The 27,115-nt window shown below is 54.9% G+C and overlaps 8 protein-coding genes across 14 annotated transcripts; 5 read left to right on the top strand and 3 right to left on the bottom strand.

Annotated features, from left to right (window-relative positions):
- Positions 1-7: 7 nt before the first annotated feature.
- H257_00202 (hypothetical protein) lies at positions 8-3,228 on the top strand. Of its 6 annotated transcripts, XM_009822768.1 has the most exons (9): positions 8-100; positions 147-253; positions 302-371; positions 425-591; positions 651-756; positions 826-1,043; positions 1,313-1,415; positions 1,704-1,747; positions 1,803-3,228. In XM_009822768.1, exons 1-9 carry the CDS (start codon positions 80-82, stop codon positions 1,924-1,926), a joined length of 960 nt encoding a protein of 319 aa, XP_009821070.1. In that variant the 5' UTR covers positions 8-79; the 3' UTR covers positions 1,927-3,228. The 6 variants fall into 6 exon arrangements, with proteins under 6 accessions (XP_009821070.1, XP_009821072.1, XP_009821074.1 ...); XM_009822770.1 differs by having other exon boundaries at positions 1,704-3,228; XM_009822772.1 differs by having other exon boundaries at positions 1,313-1,747.
- Positions 2,013-3,200, bottom strand: H257_00203 (hypothetical protein). The gene has a single exon (XM_009822774.1). The coding sequence runs from the start codon at positions 3,191-3,193 to the stop codon at positions 2,066-2,068; it is 1,128 nt and encodes a 375-aa protein (XP_009821076.1). The 5' UTR covers positions 3,194-3,200; the 3' UTR covers positions 2,013-2,065.
- Positions 3,229-4,005: 777 nt separating the features above from the next.
- H257_00201 (hypothetical protein) lies at positions 4,006-4,817 on the top strand (the record flags this gene model as incomplete). Its single annotated transcript, XM_009822767.1, has 6 exons — positions 4,006-4,105; positions 4,167-4,316; positions 4,373-4,452; positions 4,496-4,552; positions 4,609-4,683; positions 4,746-4,817. The coding sequence occupies 6 exons, from the start codon at positions 4,006-4,008 to the stop codon at positions 4,815-4,817; spliced, it is 534 nt and encodes a 177-aa protein (XP_009821069.1).
- Positions 4,582-16,732, bottom strand: H257_00200 (hypothetical protein). The gene is made up of 20 exons (XM_009822766.1): positions 15,945-16,732; positions 15,512-15,902; positions 15,417-15,457; positions 15,184-15,344; positions 12,593-15,133; positions 11,699-12,515; positions 11,397-11,631; positions 11,120-11,345; positions 10,379-11,066; positions 10,221-10,334; positions 10,010-10,169; positions 9,627-9,946; positions 9,402-9,578; positions 8,974-9,347; positions 8,706-8,899; positions 8,500-8,638; positions 8,208-8,441; positions 6,644-8,161; positions 5,216-6,589; positions 4,582-5,134 (listed from the first exon to the last, which is right to left on the bottom strand). The coding sequence occupies exons 1-20, from the start codon at positions 16,692-16,694 to the stop codon at positions 4,828-4,830; spliced, it is 10,761 nt and encodes a 3,586-aa protein (XP_009821068.1). The 5' UTR covers positions 16,695-16,732; the 3' UTR covers positions 4,582-4,827.
- A 119-nt stretch (positions 16,733-16,851) lies between these two features.
- H257_00199 (hypothetical protein) lies at positions 16,852-17,165 on the top strand (the record flags this gene model as incomplete). The annotated part of the gene is made up of 2 exons (XM_009822765.1): positions 16,852-16,915; positions 16,976-17,165. 2 exons carry the CDS (start codon positions 16,852-16,854, stop codon positions 17,119-17,121), a joined length of 210 nt encoding a protein of 69 aa, XP_009821067.1. The 3' UTR covers positions 17,122-17,165.
- Positions 17,166-17,299: 134 nt separating this feature from the next.
- Positions 17,300-19,126, top strand: H257_00198 (hypothetical protein). Its single transcript, XM_009822764.1, has 9 exons — positions 17,300-17,503; positions 17,561-17,638; positions 17,689-17,805; positions 17,861-17,897; positions 17,949-18,021; positions 18,079-18,346; positions 18,401-18,573; positions 18,638-18,783; positions 18,847-19,126. Exons 1-9 carry the CDS (start codon positions 17,372-17,374, stop codon positions 18,975-18,977), a joined length of 1,155 nt encoding a protein of 384 aa, XP_009821066.1. The 5' UTR covers positions 17,300-17,371; the 3' UTR covers positions 18,978-19,126.
- Positions 19,127-19,202: 76 nt separating this feature from the next.
- Positions 19,203-22,776, top strand: H257_00197 (hypothetical protein). The gene is made up of 11 exons (XM_009822763.1): positions 19,203-19,244; positions 19,301-19,564; positions 19,617-19,857; positions 19,922-20,070; positions 20,126-20,175; positions 20,232-20,365; positions 20,441-20,583; positions 20,662-20,751; positions 20,845-21,067; positions 21,112-22,224; positions 22,314-22,776. Exons 1-11 carry the CDS (start codon positions 19,215-19,217, stop codon positions 22,643-22,645), a joined length of 2,769 nt encoding a protein of 922 aa, XP_009821065.1. The 5' UTR covers positions 19,203-19,214; the 3' UTR covers positions 22,646-22,776.
- H257_00196 lies at positions 22,688-27,113 on the bottom strand. 2 transcript variants are annotated; one of them, XM_009822761.1, is made up of 4 exons: positions 24,742-27,113; positions 24,096-24,484; positions 22,923-23,725; positions 22,688-22,803 (listed from the first exon to the last, which is right to left on the bottom strand). In XM_009822761.1, exons 1-4 carry the CDS (start codon positions 27,072-27,074, stop codon positions 22,741-22,743), a joined length of 3,588 nt encoding a protein of 1,195 aa, XP_009821063.1. In that variant the 5' UTR covers positions 27,075-27,113; the 3' UTR covers positions 22,688-22,740. The 2 variants fall into 2 exon arrangements, with proteins under 2 accessions (XP_009821063.1, XP_009821064.1); XM_009822762.1 differs by lacking the exons at positions 22,688-22,803; positions 22,923-23,725 and having other exon boundaries at positions 24,030-24,484.
- Positions 27,114-27,115: the final 2 nt, after the last annotated feature.

The following is a 27,115-nucleotide window of genomic DNA, read 5'->3' as shown; positions in this document are numbered from 1 at the left end:
AACAATTCCGGATAAACAGGTTTGTTCCGGTTATTCATTCGAAACCTCTGCTTGCTTGCGTCACCCATAATCAATCATCATGGCGGTGGAGGACTTCCGAGTACGTACATAGAACCATGTTGATCGTGTAATGAGATCATGAGTAGTTCCCGGCGACTGTGGCCTTTGCGACCCTCATCCCTCTCCTGTGGATTCTTGGTGTTCTGCTTACGCCAGAGAAGCAGCATGGCGTGTTCGCCCTCTCGATCGCCAGGTCCGATTCCGACTGACTGTATGTTCTTCCTGAAGCCCATCTTTGTAGCGTCATTCTTGAACACATTCGACCATGGGCGTACATCACTGCTCCATTTTACCACCAACACCTGTGGGAGGTACATCCATATCCGTCAAACAACCCAGTGAGCTCAGCCCGAGATTGTCGTAGGTGGTGCTGATTGTGCCAGTGACGTTGTATTTGGGCCGTCGCGTGGAAATCGCGTTGGGGACCATGTCATTTGTGCGTTTGATCTGCTTTGTCTCGGTCGTCTCGACGGGGCTGCTCTTTTGCGACATGTTTGCGCTGTACATTGTGTTTCGCAGCCCGTTCTTCTTGTCCGTTCCATCGTCATCACCATCTTCCCTTTTCCCCATCTCACATTCATTCCTGTAAGGCGAACTGGCGTCTCTGGCTTTACGGGGGGCCTCGTCGCCATGCTGGTGGCGTTGGTCAAGGAAAACCCGGTGCAACCGCTCGGAATCCCCAAACTTCCCTGCCGCGTAACAAACACATCCTCCGTCCAACGTCCAAGTTGTTGTGATTCCAATCGAAATGTCCATGTACGATAGTACTACCCGCTGCTGCTGACAGTGCTTTGCGTCGCCATGTCTGTCGGCGCCGTTCTGACCAAGAACGAGATCTTGATCGTCGGCGCGGGCCCGTATGCCGTCTCGGGGCTGTACTTTGGCTGGGTGTACCTTCGATTTGTGGCCAAGAACCCCGACGGATCCGTCGGCGATGAGTCCGATGCGTTTTCGCTCACTGTGTTGTTTCCTGCTTTCCTCAAGTACGTTCGTTTTACACGTGTAGCACTTTTCTGTATTGTCCTTTTCGATGAAATAGTTATGGAATCGATTGATTTGTGTCAGATTTTAAGCTTAATATATGGGATACATATTTCAACACGTAATGCTATGGTGGCGAAACTTTACCTATCGATGATTGGTTCAAATTTCTCAATAGTGTGGTTTGATTGGCTAGTTTATTCTAAAATCATTCATTCGCTTCGAAGTACGGAGTTGACAATATTAACTTGTCCCTATGTATATATTGCAGGCCGTCGCTCGCGCCACTCTTTGACTTTTGCTTCAACGTGTCCAAATTATGTGGGTTCTTCCAGCATCGCCAAGGCCACAACGCTACATCTGGTTCGTCCCTGGTAAGCTTGTTTATGCAAGTATTGTAGATTCGGTATGAATTTCCGGACCCCGCCCAATCGAATCTCACACTAACCCTCGCCGCGACATTTGATTGGATAGTATGAAATTTCTTGTCGCTGATTGGCTAAAATATTCATTCTATTTTCCATTGTCTTTTCTGTGGATTATTTGGTAGCCAATCAAATGTCGCGGCAAGGTTGCAGCGAAGAATACAATCAATATATATACGATCCTGTCGCAAATATCTGGTGGCGTTTTTGCATGCAAAATCATCGTGCTGATTGTAGGCCAAAGCAGCGCTCGCCTCCGACCCAGTCACTGAGCGTCGCAAGTACTCTTCGTCAACGTCGAGTTGAGCATTTATTGGTCTTATCTTTGGTTTTTAGGGCCAGGGCGATGAAAGCGCTCGACGAAAAGTTGGCCAAGCTGGCCGTGATGCCGTCGTCCGTGCCGCACGCGTTGCTAGCCGACGACGACGACGACGACACGTCGGCTGCGTTTACGGTCTAGAGCCGATGGACTTATTTATGTCACAGCCTGCGTTTTCACATGCCTCCCTCCACCCAAGCCAAGCACATGGACATGGGAAAGACATGTGTAGGACGGACAGAGGGATATATAGTGTACTGTATCGTAGTCCGTGGTAGGATTAATTGAACAATTGCGAGACGGATTTCTTGCCGTGGATGTTGAGGATGGCTTGGGCGAGGAGCGGGGCCACGTCGAGCTGTTTGATCTTTTCGTTGCCGACGCAGTTGGCCGGCAGCGGCGTCGTGTTGACCACGACCACTTGTTTCAGCGCCGATGCCGTGATGCGCTCGCTCGCGGGGCCGTTGAACAGGCCGTGGGACGCGAACGCGTACACGTTGCGTGCGCCGTGGTCGGATAGATGCTGCGCCGCCTTGCAGAGGGTGCCGGCGGTGTCGATCATGTCGTCGACGATGATGCAGTCGGAGCCGCTCACGTTGCCGACCAAGTCCATGCGGTCGATCTCGTTGGCCTTGATGCGCTGCTTGATGATCATGGCCAGCCCCACGTTCTCAATGCCTTCCTTGCCCACGAGCCATTCGCGGAACTTCTTGGCGCGCGCCACGCCGCCGGCGTCGGGGGACACCACCACGGGGTTGACGAGCTCCATGTTGCCAAAGTACGACACACCCACGAGGCCACCGTCCAAGTTGTCGACGGGCACGCGCGGGCCAAAGAACCCTTGGATTTGACCGCAATGCAAGTCGACGGCGATCACGCGGTCGACTCCCATTGCTTCCAAGAGGCGCGCGACGTCCGCGGCCGAAATCGGCACGCGCGCCGCCATCTTGCGATCTTGGCGAGCGTAGCCGTAGTATGGAATGACAGCAGTGATGCGGCGCGCAGACGCACGACGCATCGTGCTGACCATCAACAGCAGCTCCATGAGGTTTTCGTTGACGGGTACACACGTGGGTTGCACAATGTACACGTCCTTGCCGCGCACGTTTTCGTGGACCATGACGTTGACTTCGCCGTCGGCGAAACGCTCGACCGTGATTTTGCCCAGGTTCACACCCACGAGTTCCGCGACCTTGCTCGCAAGCTCGGTGTTGGCGTTGCCGCTGAAAATCTTGAGCCCGTTCATGATCTTCGGTTGCTTCTCAGGGATGATGAGGGAGCTGGGGACACCAGATTGAGCTTCCGACGGACGAGAGCTGTTCATCATGCCCATGCCAAGGCCCACGCCCATGGCGGCGGCCGCAGTCGGCAGGTGGGATCGCGCATGCGCAGTCAAGCGATGGAACATGTTGACCTAATTGGATGTGATGCGGCGAGGGTTATTCGTATCCGGATTGGACTACAACCATGGCACCACACAAAATCAACTTGGCAATTGTATGAGGACACTCCAAGGGAGGTTAGGGCTCACTCTAAGATCGCTGGCCGTCGTGTATTTCAATCTTGGGTTGCATTTAGGCGGTACAGTGTTCAGTGGATGCCGTGTAAAGCGATGATACGTCCCAGCTTCCGTCCGTCTCCGTTGAGACTGTACTGTCTTGTCTGGTGGCTAGGTCAACGAAGACCGCTACTTTCATGCTGACAAGTGAGCTTGAACGGACTTTGGGCGCAGTACGGTAAGCTTACAGTAATGCAGTACATACTTGGCGCACGACAACACAAGTTACTGAGAGGACACCAGTACGAGCAACAGCAACATTGCCTTGTTAACTTCATGTACAAGCAACAGCAACATTGCATTGTTAACTTCATGTCTGGGGCGCTCGTGATATCGCCGTCCAAGTGTTGGAGTGTGAAAGTTCAGATGCGAGTAGTTGTGAGTTGGTGATGGATGATGTGGCGTATCCGAATAATCCGGATAAAGATTGTTTTCCTGTCTTCGTCACTTTTCGATTTTCGCGCGCAATATTCAGCAAGGACAGCAATGCACGAGGGACCGTCAAGCCCCCCTACGAAGAGGTGTTCGCTCCTATAGACATGCAGCTCATGATGATTGTTTCTGTGTGTGACCAGGGCAAGGGATGAGGGACATGCGGCAAATGCTGTTGACAAGCTCAAGGTACCTCCCCCCTTGGTGAATGACTCTTGGATCAACGGGCGATGCAGATGTATTTGTGCCTTGGCAGTCGACATGAGGGAGATATAGCCTACGCACTATCCATCATTTACGCGTTCCTTGATTCGCCTCGTGAGATTAGTGGTACGAGAGTCGTCCTTAGCGTTATCTCACTTTCAGATAGAAGGTGGCCCAGCACTTATAGGCGATATTTGTTGCGACAACAAGTCGATCGGCTCGACCAATGAAGAAGGAGATGGAACTGTCTTTGTCCAAGACACGAAATCCAACGTGATTCCGATGGAAGAAGTCAACGACTGGGACGATGTTGTCGAGTCTGAATTTTCCGAACGTCGTACGCCAAATCTACTTGCAGTCAATCGCAACGAACTCACATTTCGCGCACACCAGAGCCGTGCGGATGTCAAAATTCAACGAATACATTGATCATGGAGCTACAACTGAAAGATCTTGAAATCCAACGCCTCAAAGTAGGTCATTTCGTACCCAAAACGTCTCTAATCTACCGGTTAGAACCAAGTGGCCGAAGTCAAAGCACGATATCGACGAGACACTCGGCAATTGAAGCGGGTACTAGAACGAACATTTCCATGATACATGTGGATTTTTCTCATGTTAAGGTGTAGGAAGTTGAAGCGATACAGAGTAAGTGCGTCAACGACGAACAGTTGCGCCAAAAACAATCTCGCATTCTTAAAGCGGTATACCCCACTATGATTGATGTCCGCAACAACGACTACCCGTCGTCACGACCTTCTCGTAGTCGATTCAAAAAGCGTCGGCCACGTTGAGCTATTTCCTCGCGCGACAACCGACCCAAATCCCAGACGTCTAAACTAACGTTGTTAACATGTGTCCCGTCCAAAGTCGTCGTCGTCGATTCGAATGACCATCGCGAACTGCTCTCCCAAGAGAACATCGCCCCCAAGGACATTCAAGCGCAGGGCAATGTACTTGGGGTACTGTTCGTAGCACCAATCGTCCACGATCGAGACGGCAATCACCTTGTTGGACTCGCCCACGTTGAACGTGAGTTCCCCACGGGTCTGCACGTAATCGCCGCACCGGACTCGATTCTGGATCATCATGCCCAAGCACGCCGTGTACCAGTCGCTGTCGATGCCCACCGCACTGCGATCGCTCGTGGCGTACCTACAAACATATGCGATTTGATTCTTGTGAGAAATAAATCTCACCGTATTGATTGCATCCATAGTAGGCGACCCAACGTACCCAATCGTGAGCGGCGCGCTCAAGTCCCCCGATCGAATCACGACGACAATCACTTGGCCGCTCGCCACGTTTTCCAGGACGCCGACTTCTGGAACTGCAAATGAAATCTGAAGGAACCGCGTGTCAAACACGTAGCCGCAGCCAGCGCCGCCGCCCACCCCCGGACTGCCCACGGCGAGCCGCGCGCCGTTGAGCGCGACGGCGTACCCCCATTGCGCTGCGGGCGTCTTGTCGCTCGATTGAAACTTGGCCGTTTCTTTCCCCAACCACTTGGGCGGCGACAAGACGTTGCCCGCGCCGTCCTTTACAGCATCGATGCGTGAAAACAAGTACACAGAGCCCGTGTTTTCCGCGAGGACGATCGAGTTGTTGAGGTCCACGCCCGGCTGGTGGTACGCCCCGATCACGGCCGTCCCCACCGAGTCGTCGACAGCGACGGAAAACCCAAACTGGTCCTGCGGTCGCTTGTCGCTGGCCACGAGCCGCGATTGCATGACCCAGAAACACTGGAGCTTTGGCAACCCATTACATGGAGTAAACGACGTCAACGTGGCTTGGCGTTGGAACACATACGCGACCCCGGCGGTACCCGTCGACGCTTGCTCGACACTCCAATCAAATTGAAAGTCGTCCACGTTGATATGGCCCCACAAGTCTGTGCTGGACGCATCCACAATGCGCACGATCGCGCTTTTGCCCTTGTACATGGTTACGTTCCACGCCACGACGCGCATTCTTTCGTCGCATTTTCCCGTTTCCCGTCGAACCGACAGCCCATCCACGAGCAATTCGACGTAGATAGTCGCGGGGTTGCAGCCGCCGCCCAGTCGGAACCGAATCCGGCTGCCCCCGATCGTAAACACTTGGGACGACAGCGTGCCCTGTGGGTGGTCGCCCTGCGTCGTGCCGGCGACGGAGCTTCCCGGCTCTTTGTACATCGCAGTCTTGCAATCGTCGTTGGCAAACGAACACGTGAACGGCGACACGCGCTGCGCACTTCCCGCCCCCGGTCGGCTTTCAAATGTCCCGATCCAGTATCGCCCTTCGTGCTGGATCGTCCCCTTGGACGTTTCGTAGCTTTTGTACACGTCGCCGCGAGCCATGACGTTGTCTCCAAACGTGGGCTGGGTGTCGAACGCCGTGCCCGTTTTTATCCACCCCGTCAAGTCGCCCGTTTCAAAGTTCCACGTGGTGGTTGTCAGCGCCGACGACGTGTACGCGCCTACAATCACGACGTTGCCATCCAACGCGACGCTATGGCCAAACCGATCGGCATGATTCGCATCCGACGCCGTCAATTGCGTGTGAAAGGTCCACGTGCCCAACCGTGAGGCCTCGACGACGGCGACTTGCCCCGTCGGGTTGGCCGCATACCTGCGATATATATATATCAACGACGAAGACATAAGAAGGTACAAGGTAACGTACCCGCTGCTGAACGCGATGCAGATGGAACATCCATTGCCTCGCCACGCAGGTACAAGGAGCGGTTGGTTGGTCACTTCGGAAATGAACGTGATGCTCCACGCAAACCCCGTGACGATATCCCCCGTTCGAGACACTTCGATATCTGAAACCAGCGCCTTGAGCACCGCCACCATCTCCGTGGCTGTGATTTGATAGCTCAACGGGTTTGTTGTCGTGACGCCGTTCGAAAGTGTGAATTCGCCACTCGTCAACAACGAATCACCCACCAGCGTGACCACTTGGACTTGCGCCGGCAAGTAATACATGTAAGCCGCGCCCATGCTCCAGAAATCCACGTCTAGCACGCGTTGAGGGCCGTAGTTGGCTTTGGGCGCGCCGACCACAATGGCCCGTCGATTGATGGCCACCGACGCGCCGAACTGGAACACGTGGGTCAGCGACAGCAGATTCACTTGGTCGACGACGTAATCGTTGGCTCGGAGTTGCACGCTTGGCAGCCACCCCGCCGCCGTTGTATACGTATACACAAACGCGACTTCGAGCCCGGATGCCCCCACGACGATCACACTGCCGTGGATGGACACGGCGCCTCGTCCAGCGTAATTGTCGGTGATGGAAATCGCTTGCGGCTCGGAGAAGGTGACTTCAACGGACCACACTCGCAACGCACTACTGCGCCGATACACGACCGCGGACGGCGTCGGGGGACCGGGCGATCCGACCACGAGCCGAAGGGTTCCGTACGATCCATCGATGGCCACGGACGTCCCAAACCGGCGTCCTGGAGTGCATGGCTCGGGGATGATCTTGGCTTCTAGCGTCCACACCCCGGACCGAGAATTGTACACGAACACGACCCCGCACTCCACGCCCCCGACGGTGGCCAAGGGGGCCCCCACGGCCGCCAAGTTGACGCCGTCGAAGAACGCAACCGACTCCCCCATGCGACTTCCGGGTGTGACGTCCCCCGTGAGTCGGGCCGAGTACGACGCGGTGCCCATGCCGCCGTCGCCGTTGTCGAGGATCGTGATTTTGGACCACAATTGGCTCGGAAATGTCGGCCACATACCGGGCACACTGAGGCGAATATTGATCGTTTCATCTGGGTATTCGTACACACTGTCGTCCGTGGTGCTCACGACAAACGTGGACGATATCGTCTGCGGTGGAAACGACAACTCACCATCACTAGGTGTGTAGTCGGACACCCCGAGGTAGTCGAATTGCGCGTCCACCCACACCGATCGGTAGGTCGTGCTTCCGTACGACTGCGCGCGACTGTGGGCCGTCCCGATCATGGACGGCATGAGGAACCGCCCCTTGGGGACCAACGGGTACGGTTCTGGCCCCATCACATTCGGATAGTATTGCGCGCCAGGTGTGTCGGCTGTCACGTCCAAAATGCACAGTTGCTGGTACGGTCCAATGTACTTGAGTTCCAAAGCCGGCACGCGGTTCTGACCGGCCATGTCGGTGATCGCATCGCCCGTGTCAAAGTCGACAAACTCGAGCGTGGTCCTATCGAAATGCCTAAGATACCCCCATGTTGAAAGTAACGACGTACGTTGTTTTCATGATGCACGACGTTCCAAATGCCCCGCAGCGCTGGACGGGGATCGCCACGGACGCGCCCTCCAACACGGAGTACGTCGGGCTTGAAAAGCGGAAATCCAGAAACCCCATGTCGAACAAGTACGCGGCGCCGCTGTTGATCGCGCTGAAGAGTGTGTCGGCGTTGTACGCACCCACAATCGCATGGTATCCGTTGCGACTGAGCGACACGGCGTTGCCAAACATACTGTAACATCCCTCCACAAGGTCAGCCATACGATTCTCGATGATGGTGTTGATATTACCTGTAGTACTGCTTGTTGGTGGGTCGCATCGTGGCTTGCTCTTGCCACGACGTGCCAGTGCGAAGAAACACGTACACGTTGCTTCGAACGACGGGGGGAACGGGTACGTCCAACGTGCATGTGATTTTGGCATTCGATCCTAAGCGGCAATGATCATGAAGATATGGGAAAAGTGTGGTGTATGAAGTCACAAACGATAGTTGTACCCGTGAGATCAGACCCATCGACGCGAAACTTTGGCACGTCGGATGTCGACCCTGAAAACGTGACCGACCACGAATACCCCTGGTTTACATCCGGACCCAACCGCGTGACAACCACCGCGCCAGTGTTTAAATCTGATTGCAACCGCTGCTGGACGGTCGTGGCGGTGGCGTCAAACGGAATCGGCTTGGAATAACTAATCCATGGGTCCACATCACGACGATTGAGAAGAAGACGACGATGGATATGCAAATGACATGAACCACGTACACGTAATCGACTTCAACTCCATCCGTCACCATACGAAACCCCACACGAAACGTGTTTCCCAAGGACGACGAGGCCGACGTCGTAATCGTTTGAATGGCTTTGCGAATGGTCAAGTCGCGATTCGAGTTGAAGCGCTCGTTGGCCCCAACCACAAGCACGTTCTTCACAATCGCCACGCTTTGGCCAAACCCGTCGTGTTGGCGCAAGTCGGAGCCTTGGACGATTTGCTGCAGCGAAAAGAACAAGTCGGGCGAGTAATACACGTACACGGCGCCGCGTCGGTTGTGCCACTTGGAACTCACGGCAATCGTAGATGTCTGCATGTCCACGGCCACGGCACTGCCAAAGTAGTCGCCAATCGCCAAATCACCAGGCTTGGCCAAATCGAATGTCAGCATCGTTGGTGATACACGCAAAACGCAATATACCTGAAGTTGCTGGCGATTCACAAACACTCCGTTCACGAGCTGAAACACAAACACGGCACCGACGGTCCCTGCGTACCCCGGGGCCCCGACAACGATCGTCGTGTCCGACACTTTCACGGCATCTCCAAACCGGTCGCCTTGGACAGATACGTACGGCGACACGGTCAGCTTCTGGTACTACAACGTCATCACATGTTAGGATCGTCAAGATGGGATGGTTTGTACCAAGGACCATGTGACGCCGTTGAACTGGTACACGTACACTTCGCCCTTGGCGTAGCCGGCACCGGGAGCCCCCACAGCGGCAAAGTTGCCTTCGAGCGACACACTAGCGCCGAACTCACTCGAAAGCGTCTCAGAGCCTTGGGTGGGGGTCACCTTCACAACCTGCGTCCACACCCCGGCGGACGGCGACGAGAAAAAGTACGCGCCGCCGCATGGAGTGCCTTTGGCTTTGGGTCCGTCTTCTCGAAGGGACCCTTGGACGACAGATTGGATCGCCACGGTGCCGCTTGTCGCCCCTCCATTGGTTAGCAAGGACGCGTCTAGACAAATATATCACGCCGAGGTCGTGGACTACTACTAAGTGGGACTGGAGCATTGTATACCTGCAACCAATTCGGGAATGTTGCCGGTGGGATCGCTTAAATCGGGCGTGGCCAACGTGATCACAATGACGGCTCCCGTACACAAAGTCGCATACGGCGCTACCTGGATAAACTGCGCCTGCACTTTGAGCAAGGATGCGATCGTGGCTTGAAGAGCCGCCTACGGAGCCCAATACGGTTCACGAGGATGGTTGCATGAGCTGGTAATTACAGGCGGAGCGTTGAATGCGATGGGCGCCGACACTAGCCCCAAAAACGCCAACGTGAACGTTCCTCCATCTGCGATACAGGACAAGGCTTGCTGCTCCATGGCTCCTTTATATACCTGGAGGACACATCACTTCCAGCAGTTTCAACTCATAAACGTACAGCATACGGCGCGCCGACCACAGCTTGTGCGCCTGTTAGTGACAAGGCCACGCTGGCCCCAAATTGATCGCCCACATGAGTGTCGGACCCCACAAGCAACGCAGACTGCACCCACTGTTTGTTGTACGGGACAAACACTGTAGCTGACCCGGCGCTTTCTCCTGGGGCGTTCCCTTGGACAGCGCTCGAATACAGCGACGGATTGACACCGGCGTAATCGACGAGGATGGCGGCGTCGCTTCCGAGCAGAATCGGAACATTGTGGACCAGCGTGATCGGCGTCAACGGCGGCAACGTGCCCAGATTGCTCAGTACCAAGCCATAGATCGTCAGCGTGTTGATCTCGATAAACGTCACCGTCCACGTGTACCCTCCGAACGGATTCTGGGGTGACCTTGCCACATGGACCGTTTTGATTTGGCTGAGGGACTCCAACGCGGCTTTCATAGTTGTGTCGGGCGCGGTCACGGGGATGTCGACAGTCGCTTCGTTCCCTAGCCCCAACCGAAAGTTGCCGTACAATGGCGCTTGACCTTCGCGGACAGTCGTGACAGTCAGCAGCACTTGGTTGCCCGTGAGAAACACTGGCGCCGGCTGCAGCTCGTTGATGTTGAACAGCGTACTCGACGACGAAAACGTGATGCTCCACGTGTACCCGTTTTGAATCGTCGGTTCCGACCGCGCCACGCTATTAGACCACACAACCGTTAAGACATGGTGTATACAGTAAGTACGTCGTACCTCCGAATGGGCAAACTCAAATCCAATGCGAGCCGCGCGGCCATCGTCGCCGCATCCACGTTGGACGGCATGTTTTGCGTTGTGATGGTGCCATATCGAAGTGCAAACTGCCCCGACACCACGGGGGGCCGCGTGATCACCATGGCCGACGCCCCGCCTTTGCCATCTCCGATGGTCGCGCCGTTGCCCGTCAAGTAGTTCCTGGCAACAAGCGTCGGCACATCCCCTACAATATGCCTTCATATTAGAAATCACACCATATGAAATGGTCGTGTACCTTGAGTGTGGAACGTGATCGTCCACTGGTACGCGTTCGTGCAGCCGCAATACGTGTTTTGCTCCCGCGATACCTCGACGCCCGAATCCGGGAGCCCGAAATCCACCTGCAACGCGACTTCCAGCTGCACAGCATCGAAGTCTGCCGCCAACCGCCGCGTCGGCCCTACTGCGCCATACATGAGCGAAAAGTACCCGCCTACGGTTTCCCCGGGCGCGACGCTGCTCACCAGAACCTGCACAGTGTATTTCCAGCGACAGTGAGCTACTTTGGTACACAAAACCACTAGCGAACCCACCTACCTGTATGGCATCTCGATGGACACACGTTGTCTGGACGTACTGCACTTCGTCGACATATGACGTGGCACTCCCCCACGCTGTAATTTCCTGGATGTTGTACTGCTTGGCCATGGCGCCTGCCGACCCCACGATCGCCACGGCGCCGTTCACGTCGACGCTCCACCCGGTCTTGTCCCCCCGATTGTGGACGTTGATGGGCGAATTTCGCACTTCCCACACGGCAGAGTAAGTCACGTCAAACATGACGCTGGCCACAATGTCCGGGGGGGTGCTGAAGTAAATCACGTACTTTAGCCCCATCGTGTCAATGCCCAAGTCAATGTACGACACGCGACCGAGCGACGCTTGGATGATGCGCACCCCCGACAACGCCCCGCCGGGGGGATTCAGTTGCGGGTTTGCCGGTTGCACGGGCGATCGGCCTGCCAGCGTGGGGGTCGTCATGATGGCGCCACCGTTCAACGTCAGCGCCGACGTGCTCGAGTAGTCCAGCTTGGACGAGACATCCCCCGTCTCCACTCTGTACTGGAACACCAATTTGGTGTTGGGTCCCGCGGGCAAATACACCGCTCGGCGCAGCACCACGCCGGTCCGGAGCTCGAGATACGGCACACCCGTGACCGTCACTGTTGTGGTGAATGTGACTGCGACTTGAATCACGTTGTTCACGGTGTACGTGCCATTCACAGTCACAAACGAAATATCTGTGATGTAGGGCGAAGTTCCTCGAACGACGAGGTTGTTGTTGGCGCTCAACGACCCATGGGTTCCAGGGAAGGGCAGGCGGTTGTTGGCTTTCACCGTTGGAATCGACGCCCTATAGCGATCGACAAGCAGCATAAGGCGGCATGTACACGTAGGATAACTATAGAGGTGTGATCCTACAGTCAATACCGGTGGAGTATCGATGCCCCGATCGGCACAAACAGCGACTTGACGTCAATGTATCGCAAATCGCGGGACGTGTCGTCCTGCCCCACGGCATATTGAAACGTGAGCACGGGCGTGCCGCTGCCGCCCACAAAGTCGGCGTTGCGATCGTTTTTCCCCAAGTCCAGCTTGAGCACGGGTTGACCAGTCACGACGACGTGTTCCGAGTAAAACACTTGAATTGTAATCAAGTCGCCGCAAAAGTACGTTCCATCAGGCGTCGTAGCCAGCACATTCGTCACGAACGGGGTGCGCGACGTGTCGATCTTGAGTGCGACGCCCAGTGCCTGGGGAGTCGGCAGCAACAGGTTCATGTTGGTGGTCGGGTTGGTTGTCAGGCGCTTGATCGTGGCTTGGTTGAAATTGAGCGACAGCGAGTTCACACCCACGTACATGAGGTTGGATGTCATGTCGCCCACTTGGACGATGTACCGAAAGATCAGCTGCGTGCGGTCGATTCCGTAGCCAATAAAATGCGCGACCGCGCCCGTCCGTCCCGTGGACATGGCCAGGAGCGGCACTTTATCTGGAAACACGTCGGGCGACGGGTCCACGTGCACCTTTTTGCTCACGACCATCAAAATGTCAATGATATCTCCGACCACAAAGCTGTTCGAGTTGATTGTGGGCGCGGTGGTGATGGCCGCTATGGACACAACGGTGGGGGCGTCCGTGCTAATGGAGATCCCTGGTGGTTGCAAGGTCAAGCCAGTACAATCCAAGTTTACGGCCGCGAAATTAGCATTTACAATCGAACAAGTGGTCGCTCCTGCGCATGAAAACGGCGCCGTCGACGCAATGTCCAAGCTCGGTGTAATATCGTTGGCTCGAACCACGTACAGAAACACAAGCGTCGACGTGCCTGATCCGGACGCGTACTGAATCGCTTGGGTTTGCAAACCCAACTGAACACTGCCAATCACTTGGACAATGTCGGAAAACGTTACGGAAATCTGCAGCACTTGGTTGAGCCCATAGTCCGCAGCTGGCAAATCACAGACAAACCCTGTGACCGTCGTCACATATGCAATGTTGGGATCGACAACCACGGGGCCATTCAGAAGATTCGGAGGCCACGGCAGCGACAAGTCTGCGGCCAGCGTTGGGGTGGCTGATTTCTTTCGAATGGTGCCTCCATTCAGTCCAAGCGCTGCCACGGCACTGTACGCCAACGACGGGGTGCTGTCTCCCAACAAGACCTGGTACGTGAACAGCAGCGTCGCAGTGCCGCTCCCACTCGTGTACAACGCCCGCCGGTTCGTGTTGAGGGTCAACCTAGGAGGTCCGCCGTCGACCACGACTGCGTACGAAAACGTGATGCTAATTGTGACAGAGTCCCCTCGAGTCTTGGTAGCTGGTGCCGCGAGCGCGACATTTAGAATGGTCGGAGTTCGTCCGTCAATCTGGATTGCATTTTGGTCGGCCAGCGATTTCGTGGCTGCAGTCACGGCCGCCAACGACGGGTTTACGTCTGCGATGGCGCTTCCGGCAGTGACGTATCGTCGAATGGAGCCGCCATTGAGCAAAAGTGCATTGTCCGACGCGTAGTTCAAATCCAAACTGATGTCTCCCGCTGCGACAGTGTATCGAAACGTCAACTGAGTGGTGCCGCTCCCGCCCGCGTAAATGGCATTTTGGGCTGTGCTCAGAAAGAGCAATGGAATGCCAGACACCACCACAGGTTTGGTGAACGGCACGACTATCGTAATCACATCACCAGGAGTGTACACGCCTGGGGCTGTGGGACTCATGACGCCCAGCGCTGCGTCCACCGTGACCGCAGTCGAGTCAATCGCAATCGCACACTGCGATGGCAGTCTCTGGAGGGCATTCACAGGCATGGTGAATTCCGCGGCTTGATTTGGAGTTGTGCCGGCGCGGCGAAGGCTCGCTCCATTCATGTTTACGCTGGCGGTGACGTCCAACAGCGCCGAGGGGGTCAAGGTATCCATCAGACCTACCGAATACCGGAATAGCAGCACTTGGGTTCCGTTGCCGGAAATGTACGTGGCAACTTGAGGGACAAGTACGTTGAGGGTGAGCGTGGGCACGGGGACGGCGGCTGGGGGGATGCCCAAGATTGAGACCGGGGCCGAAAACGACACGGCGAGCACCAAATCTTGCCCTGGGCCGAACGTTCCAGCGACGGTGGCGCCGCCACACCCGACCGACACGATGGACGGCGCGGTGGTCTCCACGGCCACAACCGGTCGCAACCCGCCCGTGGTGGGGTCCGGCAAGAGGATGGACGCCGAGTTGCCAAGGCGGTCGTTGATCGTGCCAGCGACGAGCACCAGCGCCACCGTGTTGACGTAATTGAGCGCGGTGGCGGCATGGCCAGGGGTGATGCCGTACGTAAACGACAGCGACCGCGTCCACGTAAGCAACGTCGTGCATCGACCTGTGGCCCCCACCCCGCTGTTGAGCTGCAGCTGCACGTCGCCCGTGGCAATGACTTCTTGCGAAAACGAAATGCTAATCACAAGGTCCGTTCCAGCGCCAAACCTACACTCGATGGCAAAGTATATGAGACATCGAAAACCAGTGAATCGTACGGGGATGTAAACGTGGACGGGAGGAGGGTGACGTCGACGACAGTTGCGGGCACGGGGCTGGCCGTGGACAGAATAAGAGTATTGTACAGGGCTAAACTAGGCACCATGGACACGGTCACGAGCGCCAAGTTTTCAGACACGATTACATTGGCCCCGCGGTCCTACACTTGGCAGCCATAACAATAATATTTTAATATCTACACTTGGGTTTCAGTGGAAGTAAATGTACGTACTCGCAATTCCAAGATCGGCTGCTTGTAAATCGGTTGTCCATCTACGACAAAACGACAACGTCAAACAAACCAGCCGAATCTCATGTGGGACACACCGGCAATCGCGCTCTGCGGAGGCCGCACGACCGCCACGGTAAACAACGTGCCAATGTACACGTTGAACGACGGCCCCACGACAAACAGCCCCGTTTCGACGTAAATCCCCCGGGCATCGGGGGTTTTCACGGCAAATCGAAGCTCGTAGTTGTTGCCCGCGGCGTCGATGCGCAAGTTCTTAAAGCTTGCGAGTCCGTCGATAATGTTGGAGCGGGTCTCGACGACCGGAAGCAGCGTTCCCTTGGACGGGTTTGAGTAGATCGTCGCGACCACCTGCATGTTGGTTTGCGTGCCCAGTACGTTCAGACCAGCGTCAATCAGCGTGATGGTGGGCTGGACGGTGAAGGCTTCGCCCCCAAACGCTGCGATTGGATGCTCCGAGATCACCATCTAACAGCCACGTTAGACATGTTGGATATCGACTGGTATTACTGTTTTCGCAGGGCCGACGGACACTGTAAATGGAAATGTATCAAACTTGTTGCCGCCTGGAAGGACCACTGCGCTGTCGGCGAGGAAGCGAAGGACGTACGGCCCCCCGGCCTTGTCGATTTTCAAGTCGAAGAACTTGCCCAGACCTTGGTAGATCCACACCGTGTACGACGACGACGGCGTCAAGATGCCACCCACGGGGTTGGACAGAATCGACACGGACACTGTGCCTTGGCTCACGGAATCGACAATGTTGCCGCCCTTGTCCACGATGGACACGATGGGTTGCGGCAAGAACGGTGTACCGCCCTGCGCCACCCCGATGTACGTGTACATACTCAGCTTGAAAGGAGGCCCCAGTAGAATGTCAAAAGGCGAGGACTCGGTTTGAAGGCCATGGAACAAGGACGCAAACTGGAGCGTGTACCCACTGCCGACGAGGTTGATTGATAGCCCAGTGCAGATGGCAACCCCTGCAACGATCGGAAACGAGAGACCTGTGATGCCAGAAAGCTGTCCGAATATCGATGGGTTTGTGCCGATACTCACAGCAACCGCGCCAATGTTGATGGATGTCAACACAAGGCCCGTGTCGTCGATGAGTTGAACCACAGGCGGTGGATTGAATGCATCGCCTGCGGTAATCGTGGTCGGCTGGGAGATGACAATCAAGCTATTGGCATCCACGACATGCACGCAAACCATGATCAACACCCAAAGCCATCGAACGATGTGTAGGAAGGTTGTCATGGTGGTCGACGGCGCAACGTGGAAACGAAAACGGCGGAAGGATCCAATCACGTTTTGAAACGACATGTTGAACAACGTAGTACTACTATATTATAACAAAATCTTATAACGTTACAGTTTTTAGTTATAAATAGCAATCTTGACATTTTGAAAGATTATGTTGGGATGGCGGTGGATCTTGGCGCTGTGCGATTGCTGCTGTCGTGGACATGAAAAAGAAGGTACTGTATGCATATGCTCTATCTTCAAGTATTCTCTCACCTAGTCACCGATCATACTAGTACTAGGCACACCGCACGGGGCAACGATAACCGACGACGACTGGAGTGACGACGACGAAGAAGAAGATGTGACGTTTACTGCACAAGCAGCGCCTGGCATGTTTGCCTTCACGGCAGGCAATGTGAAAGAGATGACGCCATTGTAGTGCTGGCCTACTGAGTAAACCCTTCAATCAATACAAACTAGTACTATAGTATATATGCTGGATCTCGTTTGGTTTACTGTTAACTTAGCATACAATGCTGTTTGGCGATACCAGGAACTGCAGGTGAAAAACGATGTAATTAACGTTACTCGTACTAATGTCATTCGTACATTAACACTTTTCCGCATATTGATGGGCTGATGAAACTGCTCGTGGCTGGCTAAAGATAGAATTGGGCACATCACTAAAGATGCTGCGGCCAGGATGGACGCGTGGAATCGCGGCCGTGTGGTACATGGCCATGAACGTGGGGGCTCAAAAGGACGTCACAACATTCTTGGTGATCGGGCCATCGGCAAACCAAACGGAAACCTCTCAAAGTGTACGACCTATGCGGGGATTCATTCTATGATAAGCCTCACGCGTCGTCTACCGGTAGATCAATGCCGTTACCGCCCACGATTCGATGGCATTTACGTTGACCATGCAGCCTTATTCGCTGCCAGTGCAGAGCAACGTACGTTCTATACAATGAGTGACGAAATTCAAGACATATCTATGATGTAGGACACCCAATGGCTCATTCCACCAGGTGATTCGACCCCTTCGAACGACACGACTTCGAAATACAAGAGTTTCGACTTGAACCGCGATTCTGGTGACAACACACAAGTGTTTGTGCAGGTAGGTGCCGATGATGAAAAGTCAGTATCATCCAGCTTACGATTGTCGTCCATAGGTTATAATTCTCGACGAGTCACAGCTCATTCCAAACAGTACACTCGTCACTGTGTTGCTGGTGTCATATTTACGTGGTTTTACGGTAGGCAACTGCTCCAATGCGACGTCCTCGTGCGACTGGGCGACATCTGATGCGTCCGTGACCGATCAACTGACATGGTAAACGAAGCAGTCGCTCGTTCGGGCCACATTCCACGTGCTAATGCTCCGTTGCAGGCTTAACAGCACCCTTTCCCAGAGCCAAGCCCAGTGGCTGTTTGTGGTGGGCCAGCGCCCGCTTTGTTATCGCGATCGCAAAGGGCTATATCAAAATATGCATGCGACCCTCTTGCCTCTCTTCACGGCCTACCAAGTCGATGCGTACTTTGGCATGGACGATTTGGTGTCCCAAGTAGTTCATCTTCCTGTCGGCAGCAGCCCTTTCTTCACGTCATACACATATGGAGCCGCCACCTCCATGCCCTACATGGACATGCTGGCCTCGGTATGTCACCTTGAAAGTTGATACGCGGGTAGGGTCACCAGGTGCTGCATGTAGTGCGAATCCGTCTACCGGGTGCCTGCAGGCAACACCACGTATACCACGCACGAGTTGTCAATGAACACAATGGACGTGACTATGTTTAACAGTCAAGGCGGCGTCGTCTATCGAACAATGCAAACACGATTGCGCAAGCAATTCGAAGGCAAGGGTTCGGTCGGACCCCCAGAGTGCGGCGTGCATATGTGTATATAGACTGACGTCATCGGTCATTGATTGCTTCTTTGTTGGTAGATTTGTTCCGTGGCTTACTGGCGGAGCGGTAATATTGACAGTCGTAGTCGCGATCGTGTACGGGCTGAAATTCAAGGGCAAGCGCATCGACTACCGGTATAATCCTTGCTTCAAACGTCAAGTTGCACAAGCCAAAGTTGACACTGGTAAACGCGTGGTCGACGTGTCCTACTGTGTAACGACATGTTGACCTCACGAGAACGCGGTAGATGGCAGCGGGAGCCGAAGCACCAACGATTTGCCGACGGATGCTGATGATGAGGAAGAAGAAGACGAGTTTGACATGGACTTCTCGAGCGACGACGAGGAAACCAGTGTTGTGTCGGGCACGACGTTGTAGTCACAATCAACACATTATCCGGACGCTTTTGGGGTATGCGGATGACCACCTTCCCGCCAGGTTGACAGGACTGCCCATTGGACTAGCCAATCAAACTGCAGCATGTGTATTTTTAAACATCGAATAAATACAATATACTGCGACCAAGCTATTATATTTCAATTTCAACAATATTATATTGCTGCGGTTTGAAATGCCCTCCCGCCATCTTTCACAATTCCAAAGAGAGCATCAAGCATGTCCTTCTTCACGCCGCCGCTAAAGCAGGTACGTCCAGTGTTGCTGCACGATGATCACGCGGGATATGAATTATTTGTATGCAGAAATCTGCGCATGCGCAAGCACATGATGCGGTGTCGTTCACGTTGAGTCAAGGCAAGAAAAAGCGCTCGATGAAGCAGCTCAACATGGCCGACGACGATGAAAACGACCCCAAGGTGTTTACTGCGATCAACTCACTTGGAAGCATCCAAGACGACAGCTCAAGTGGTAGCGACAGCGAATGCGAGGTTTTCTTCGACGCCAAGCCATCCCAAGCCGACGCAGTGCACGCCCACACCCCCAACAACTTTGCTCTGGACTTTCAGGTATACTTCCGAACGATGCCGACCGACCCAATCTCAACCGTTGACGACGTAGGTGTCGTCTGTGGCCGTGGATCGCGCGGGACGATTCGTTGTCGCGGGGTTCAACAACGGCACCATTCGGCTGTACCCGCTCAGTGGTTGCTCGACTGCGCCAGTCGTCGTGGGGTCGCTCGAGACGGACGCCACGGCGTCCATTGACGAAAACAAGCTCGTGTTCCGCAAGGGGGTCGTGCTCGAACACATTTCAGCCAGGGGCATGTACACGCAACTTCGAGTGAATGTGGTCATTCCAGGTAGCCTTTAGAGTCCCTTGGGATAGATATCCTTCCACGAAACACATAATCTAACACGTGATAGATGACGGACGGTTCATCTTTGCCGGCGTGTACCGCGGGTCCACGGAAATCCTCGTGATAGACATCGACTCGATTCGACTACCCACGGACGTCGTGGGGGTTCCCACGGCCGAAGTCAACACGCACTCGTATAGCGACGCCAAGCTTCGAGTACTACATGCCATGCACACAATATGCATGCGATACGGTTCTAACTGGTTTGTAGGGATTCGGCGCTGTGCGCGCCATGCCCAGTAGCCAACCCTCGTCACTTGTGTACGTAGCTACCATCGAATGTGTTAGGAGGCGCTGGTTCTAGAAGAATTGTCTAGCACGACAGAGTACCAAGTCCTGTGTGGTCTCGGCATCAAGAACTTGCACCTGTGGCGGTTTTACTGGGACCCTACTTGCCGCGACGACGACTCCAAGTGGACGTGGCAGTGCATATTCGACCGCCAAACCAATGGTATCTATCTTTCTATAATATATATATATATATATATTGCAAAAACATGATATTTGATTTTTTTTGTTTGGACAGGCATTTCACTAGAGTATTTGGCTTTCGGGGCAGCCCCGAATCAAATCATTTCCAAGTCGGAGCACCAATCCATACGCGTGTGGACGATCGACGAGACGGCCGACGCCATGACGTTTGACTTTGACGACATCAAGCAAACTCAGGTAACTACAAACTACCAACTAAAAAATATTATATATGTTATATATAATCTCACTTATTTAATAATAACACATATATAGGACACGGTGCAAGTGTGCGGACAGTATGCATTTGGTGGACAGGAACGTCTGGCCATGGTGAGCCTCGACACGGCGCAACGCATTGAGCTGGTACGATCCTAACCACAAGTGTTTGGGGACGGATTCTTGGCTCCAACAAGACTGTTTTTCGAGTCTAACAGGATTTGTGCATTGGTATGGTAGGACCTGCCATCGTCTGTGGCGCCCACTGCGCGGCCGACCCTCAACAATCGCAAGCGGCAGCTGCGTACAGTGACCTTGTTGTGCGGCGTTCCCGACGGCATTACGCTGGGCGTGTGCTCGGACGGAAGCGTATTTGCACATGACATGGCCGGCGAGTCGGGGCTTGGCATTCATTGTCCCCCTGCCCCCGTGACGGGCTACGACACATTCTACAAAGATCAGCGTACAAACGAACATATATATCCTTATTTGATGACGTGGATGTAGCGTCACCGCTGTTGAGCTTGGTGCCGTGCGACGGATCGACCACCGATGACGACGACGGCAAGCAATGGAAGGTTGTCATGGCCAACTCGACGCAGCTGCAAGTGTTGTCGCTCAACGAATTCCTCCACTTGCCACCCACGACCAGAGTCGTGCCGGCGCCAAAGCCACCGAAATCAGCCCCCCAACGCAAAAAACAACCCTCCAAGAAGCGGGTGCCACCTGTCCAACTCGACCAACAGGTGGACTCGACAAAGGTCAAGAAGGCGGCGCCTGCCACCGTCCAAAGCAAGCCGCCGCAGCCGACCGTACCCCAGTGGAGTTACAACGTCGTGGTCACGTCGACCCCTGACCCCAAAAAGCGCAAAGACGCAACCCCCACACTGCTGCTAACCACCCCCGAGCCCAAGAAGCGAAAGCAGCAGCCAGTTGTAAACTCCGACCTGATCGTCAACACGAGCGCGGTCAAGCCATCAGTCGTCACCGCCGAGCCGCGTGAAGAACACACCAAACCGGCAATTACCCCCCACACTTCCCCAGAGAAACCACCACCGGTCGTAGTACCACGCATCGTCCAGACCAGCTGCTTGTACCGCACCCCCGAGCCCAAGAAATCCAAAGCAGCCCAAGTGCTATCGCCCGTCGTGTCTATTTCGCCGTCGTCGTCGCCTTGCGTCCGCACGCCGCTCCCGTCGACTCCACCAGCGACAAACAACTGGTCGCCGTTTGTTATTCCTAAGAAAACCAAGGCGCCAGCGTTCACCCTGGACGAGCCACCACAATCCATCGTGACTGTGCCACAGCAAGAAGAAGAACCGACGGCGCCCAAATCCACTGGGAACGCCCCCGTCGGAGTGCAATGCCCATCGCCGCTTCTGCCCCATGTCGAGCCCGTGATTTCCACACCTGCAACGGCCCGCGAGCCAAAGTTATCGCCAACAGTTGCCAGCCTCGCCACCACCCCCCATCCCATTATTCCCCACGACATGTCAGCAGCATCACCGCCGCCACCACATTCAGACCACACGGTCAACACGTGCGGGGTGCGGCGCCGGTCCTTGTTGATGCAAGTCACGACTCTGCAACTGGACGATCACCTGGATGCCAAACGACCTCGTACGTCCATCAACCACCCACCCACCCCTCCATGACGTTATATGATCGATCGAGTGAGTGAGCGGACAACTAACCGTTTGTTTGCCTAGTCCCCACGGACGTGGCCGTCGCTACTACCCAGCGCTTTGCCAAGGAACGCTCGGACCTCATGAGTTCGTTTCAAGGCGCGCACCGCCAACTCGTTCGACTCGTGTGCACGCAAATGCATCGCCAACAGGACCCTGTGTCGATGGATCGCATCGACCTCGACGCCGTGCGCGAGAAGTTCCAACTGGACGTGAGAAACTTGCTGGGGATGCAGCAACTCGAAGCGGATGCGCTGCATGCGTCGCACGTGATGCAGTGGAGCGTGCTCGGTCTGGACGGCTTCGACATGCCGCGGCTGGTTCCGACTTTTCCTGTCCCCCGGCTCTTTGGCTAAGCCCAATGGCGGCGTGTAACTTAATATGACGAAAACAACCCGTGGCGATAATAATACTCATATCCAACGACCACAACGGGCCCCATTATTGTACTCTATTGTGTGTAAAACCCATTGTAATCCAACCGCGTGCACAAGTTGGACAAGTGCGAATTGTACTACACACATGAACCACGTTAACCACCACTACGGGGCCACTGTATGTGAAAAAAGTCCACGAGTTCAGCACATATATACAGTATGTCTGTACAATAACATTCAACCAAATATGAAGTACCTGCAAATGGGATCGGTGTAGCAGTTGCTGCATAAACTCTGCCAAGAGCGTGTCGAATTGGACTTCGAGTTCCGCCGTCATCCGCACAAACGGCGACATGTCACCCGTCAGTGCCTGCCGCACGTCGTCCGACAGCTCCTTGAGGCGGGCGCGGCGAAGGTCGACGCCCGAGCTCCGTCGAGGGACGGCGGCCGCCAACGTCCGGCGCGACTTGAGCTTCTGGGATGGATTCAGCATCGCGTCAGCTTCGTCGCGGGCTTTTTTGTCGGCGCGGCGGTCCCGCTCGGCCTCTCGTTCGTTGCGAATCGCTTCTTCGTCCAGCCGGTAGGGCTTTGTGAACCGATCGATGCCGTTCGCGAACGTGAGGCACACTGTCATGAGCTTGGTGAGCACGCGGAGGAGGTCTGGGTCCGTGAGCAGGCACTCCTTGAGGCACTGGTCAAGAAAGTCGCGGTGGCAATTGAGGATGTCGTCCACGGTCGAGATCTCCGTGCCGAGCTGGTGCTCGAGCGCGTGCCATCGCGGGGAAATCACTTCGAACATCATGTAGTACACAAAGTTCTGCTGGAAGTGCAGCATGCGCTGGCGGACGCAGTACGACGTCATCAGCGCCGATCGCAGCGCCAACTCTTTCGTGGACTGGTGGTTGCGCCACGCGTCGCACAGCCGCCGCTCCACGTGTTTGCAAAAGAACAAGTGCCGAAAGATCATCTGGTACTTGTTTAACGCCCCCGACGAGATCACGAGCGACAGCGGCCACGATACTTTGTAGTCTAGCGTCAATGCATCGATCGCTTTGTACCCTATTAATCACGTACATATACAATGAGACTTTTATATTCCTATGAGGAATGAATACCCCCCGTAGAATGAATAATATATATTGTCGATTTGATATACAAATTTGGGGAGGGGGTGCAATCGAATCGCGCCGACCAAACCGATCAACAATCGATCTGATTGGTTGAATTTCATTGAGAAATGGGTTTCGATTGGCTAATAATTTTGAGCTCATCTGAAGTAGCCAATCAAATCGATTTAAATTCCAACGACAAACCACAACACGAAATTTCACTCGAAAGCACAATACCAACGCGCTTCGTTTTCATCATGTATATATATATAGCATCGATATACATATGCAACAGAATGAATATATATATATATATGTACCAGGGTCATTCAACGACGACGCAATTGACGACGACAGCGGCGCGCGGCCCACTTTTTGCGATCGTTCGTGGATGGCCTCCATTTGGGAGATGAGGTCGTGCGGGGACAAGACGCACACCAAGTCGTCCTTGTACGGGTCCGAGCTACAGGTCGAGCTCTGCAGGGACAGGTGGAGTAGCGACTCGAGGCGCGACGCGAGCAGCTTGTCGGCGCGCAGATTGAGCTCCGTTTCGGCCAAGTCCATAAAGTCCACGAAGAAGTCGCCTTGGTCCATCAAAAAGTAGTGTTTGATCGACCTCAGTCGTTTCATCAGGTCCTGTTCCGTGCGCAGCATATCCACCAGCGCGTGACTGGCAAACCCGTGCGCGTTGTCAATCAGTTCGTCGTACCTACAACCAGCATGAATAATTGTTTTAATATATAAACAAACATAACCGGGATCAAAACATATATATTTGGACTAATGCTTTTAATATTATTTATATATAAACCATGATAACCAGCATAACCTACATTCGGACTATATATATATATATGCATATCATAAAGGTACATCAATAACAAGGTTGAAATAGAGAGATATACACAGTATGTACCAAGATCCCCAGCAGGCAAATAAATAGTCGGATATATATATATGACTCACTTGCGCACGCTTTCGGCGTGGGTGATCACGGCCGCAAATGGACAGTTGACATGGCGGCCACACGTTCGCAACACGTTCAAGTACTTGCCCGACGTCAAGATCTTGGTCGAGAACCGGTTGAGGAACAGCGGGACATGCGACTCGCGCAGCGTGTAGCGCTGTTCCCAGTACTTGGACCACGGGTCTTCCCCCAGCTCCTCCTTGACGAGCGTATCGTCTGACGCGACCATAAACTCATCGTACGGGTCGTGGAGGTCTCCATAGTAGATCCACTTTTCCAGCATTTTCAAGTACGGCACAGACGCTTTTTCAAGCAAAAAGTTGAGCACGGACGTGGCCTTGGCATCGCCGGACGTGGGCAGTTGGGCGATGACGCTGAGAAGGGCGCCGCCGTGGTGGCCCAGACATGACCGCACGAGCGTGCTGAGAAACTCCATCGCGCGCAAGCTCGGCTGGATGTAAAACCAGATCTTGGACAGATTCAGCGCCCCCTGCTGCAGCGCCAAATGCTCCAACTGCGCGACTACAACCGTGTACTCCCGCACCAGCACCTTGAGCGCCGCGCAAAATGCATGGCACACTTGGCCGTACTCGTACCTCGTGTTTGTTTCAATGTAGTGCGTCACGTGGATGTAAAACTCGCCCAACACGACGATCTTTCGAGCTAGCGCCGCGAGCGACGGGTCCGTGAGCGCCGGATCGATCACAAAGTGCAGCAGGTCGTACATGTCGGCCGACACGTCCCGACTCACGCGCGTGGGCACCTGGATGTGAAAGTGCGCCGATGTCGATGGCCGTTTGATTTCTTGTTTCTTGATGTATTGGCCTTCGATGCCCAGCAAAATGTACAGAATGTCGTCAACCAGCGCCCGTTCCTGCAAAGACAACGGCAGGTGCTGCAGCGACTTCACGGGTTTTTCAGCCACGTCTTCGTGGGCAGGCTCCAGCACGAACGCCCCCGTGAGGAACACGCGGTCGCGGTTCCAAGGCGGGTTGTACGGGATGTTGGACTTAGTGATTTCCCACTCCAGCGTACTCCCTAGCTCGAGCCCGACCTCTCGGAGCCCCACATGCCCCTTTTCGGCGCACAATACGTACGGACCCGAGTACGCTTTCAGGCACACGCGGTCCCCCGACTGCAGCGTGCGCTGAGCATTGCGCACCGCCGGCGCCAGCGTCGCCAACGACTCGTCCAAACCCGACGAATCACCTAAGTGGTGGACGCTGTGCTTCAAGTCGTCGCGTTCGCCGAGCCGCCACTTTTCCGCGTTGGACATGATCGGGCCTTTCTTAGTCGTGACCGTGCGCGACCCGTCCACCGACAGGAACCGGCCCTTGGACGCGCCCGAGATGCAGTAGATGGCCACCGTGTCCGAGTACTTGACGCGGCCTTCGTCGCTGCGCAGCGTCACGTTCACAAGAACAAAGATCTCGTCTGGGTCGAACCCGGTGCCATTGGCATCCACCGTCGAGATGAGCTTGGAACTGCTCGCGTCGGTCCGACATCGGAGGCAGTGGATGTTGCCCGCTCGAATGCGGATGCGCGTCGACAGGTACAGGATGTCGCCGCCGTTGCCGTTCTCGCCAGTGCCCAGTCGAAGCACGTGTGTCGGTTGATTCGACGACGTGATGCTGGCTTGGGTCGTCGTGAACGTGGTCGTGCGCTGCTTCATGTACGAGCTCGACGAGCTGCTCAAGTTCAACGACGCGGACGGCGTGAACGTCGATGACCGTGCGGGTGGGTTCTCAAAGTACGAAGATGTCTTGGACGATCCGATCGAGAGCTGACTCACGGCGTCCAGCGTATTGAGCAGCGCGGAATTCGGACTCAATGGCTCGTCCGGCTGAAACGACGTGGACGGTGGTGCTTCTGAAGACGGATAGAACGTCTCTTGGCTTCGTCCTTGCGCCACAACTGTATCCAGTGTCAACCTACTGCTCGGAGTTAACGGATCCACGAGCCCGTATTTCGATGAAATCGAACGGTGTGGTGTCGTGTTGAACTGCCCTGACGACGGCGATGCGTCGGACACATTGTAAACGGAGGCGACACGTTGGTCGCTGGGAGCGGGAGGTGGGTTCTTGAAGTGCGAGCTGCGAATCACGGCAGACCTGACATCGGCAGCAGACTGCGTCCGCAAGGGGGTCTGAAATGAAGCAGCAGGTGCAGGAGTTGGGACGCTTGCGGTCGACGAGGCATTCGATGCAGGCGCGCTGCTACTGCTTCTGTTGCCGCTCGTTGCCGTAAATCGCCGCGGGGGAAGTTGAGACACATTCAAGTTGAGCTTGGGCTTCAACCTCGGCTTCGGATTCGTCGGTTCCTGCGGATCCATCGAGATACAACGTCGTCGCCGCCTCGCCGTCAGGTGCGTGG

The sequence above is a fragment of the Aphanomyces astaci genome, assembly GCF_000520075.1.
Source record: "Aphanomyces astaci strain APO3 unplaced genomic scaffold supercont1.1, whole genome shotgun sequence".
Lineage (NCBI taxonomy): Eukaryota > Oomycota > Saprolegniomycetes > Saprolegniales > Verrucalvaceae > Aphanomyces > Aphanomyces astaci.
This window is presented reverse-complemented; position numbering and strand designations above follow the sequence as displayed.

Excerpts from the sequence above, each read along its gene's own strand:
- H257_00202 (XM_009822768.1), top strand. The coding sequence starts at position 80 with ATGGCGGTGGAGGACTTCCGA. Across the intron at positions 592-650 it reads TTTCGCAGCCCGTTCTTCTT|GCGAACTGGCGTCTCTGGCT; the intron begins GTCCGTTCCATC and ends CATTCCTGTAAG. Across the intron at positions 757-825 it reads TCCCCAAACTTCCCTGCCGC|TACTACCCGCTGCTGCTGAC; the intron begins GTAACAAACACA and ends CATGTACGATAG.
- H257_00198 (XM_009822764.1), top strand. The coding sequence starts at position 17,372 with ATGCTGCGGCCAGGATGGACGCGTGGAATCGCGGCCGTGTGGTACATG. Across the intron at positions 18,022-18,078 it reads GTGACCGATCAACTGACATG|GCTTAACAGCACCCTTTCCC; the intron begins GTAAACGAAGCA and ends GCTCCGTTGCAG. Across the intron at positions 18,347-18,400 it reads ACATGGACATGCTGGCCTCG|TGCGAATCCGTCTACCGGGT; the intron begins GTATGTCACCTT and ends TGCTGCATGTAG.
- H257_00200 (XM_009822766.1), bottom strand. The coding sequence starts at position 16,694 with ATGACAACCTTCCTACACATCGTTCGATGGCTTTGGGTGTTGATCATG. Across the intron at positions 12,516-12,592 it reads GGGGCATCGATACTCCACCG|GGCGTCGATTCCAACGGTGA; the intron begins GTATTGACTGTA and ends CGATCGCTATAG. Across the intron at positions 9,947-10,009 it reads CATTCCCGAATTGGTTGCAG|ACGCGTCCTTGCTAACCAAT; the intron begins GTATACAATGCT and ends ATATTTGTCTAG.
- H257_00197 (XM_009822763.1), top strand. The coding sequence starts at position 19,215 with ATGTCCTTCTTCACGCCGCCGCTAAAGCAG. Across the intron at positions 19,858-19,921 it reads AGTGAATGTGGTCATTCCAG|ATGACGGACGGTTCATCTTT; the intron begins GTAGCCTTTAGA and ends AACACGTGATAG. Across the intron at positions 21,068-21,111 it reads CACATTCTACAAAGATCAGC|CGTCACCGCTGTTGAGCTTG; the intron begins GTACAAACGAAC and ends ACGTGGATGTAG.
- H257_00196 (XM_009822761.1), bottom strand. The coding sequence starts at position 27,074 with ATGGATCCGCAGGAACCGACGAATCCGAAGCCGAGGTTGAAGCCCAAG. Across the intron at positions 24,485-24,741 it reads CACGCCGAAAGCGTGCGCAA|GTACGACGAACTGATTGACA; the intron begins GTGAGTCATATA and ends TGCTGGTTGTAG. Across the intron at positions 22,804-22,922 it reads TACACCGATCCCATTTGCAG|TACAATTCGCACTTGTCCAA; the intron begins GTACTTCATATT and ends TCATGTGTGTAG.
- H257_00203 (XM_009822774.1), bottom strand. The coding sequence starts at position 3,193 with ATGTTCCATCGCTTGACTGCGCATGCGCGATCCCACCTGCCGACTGCG.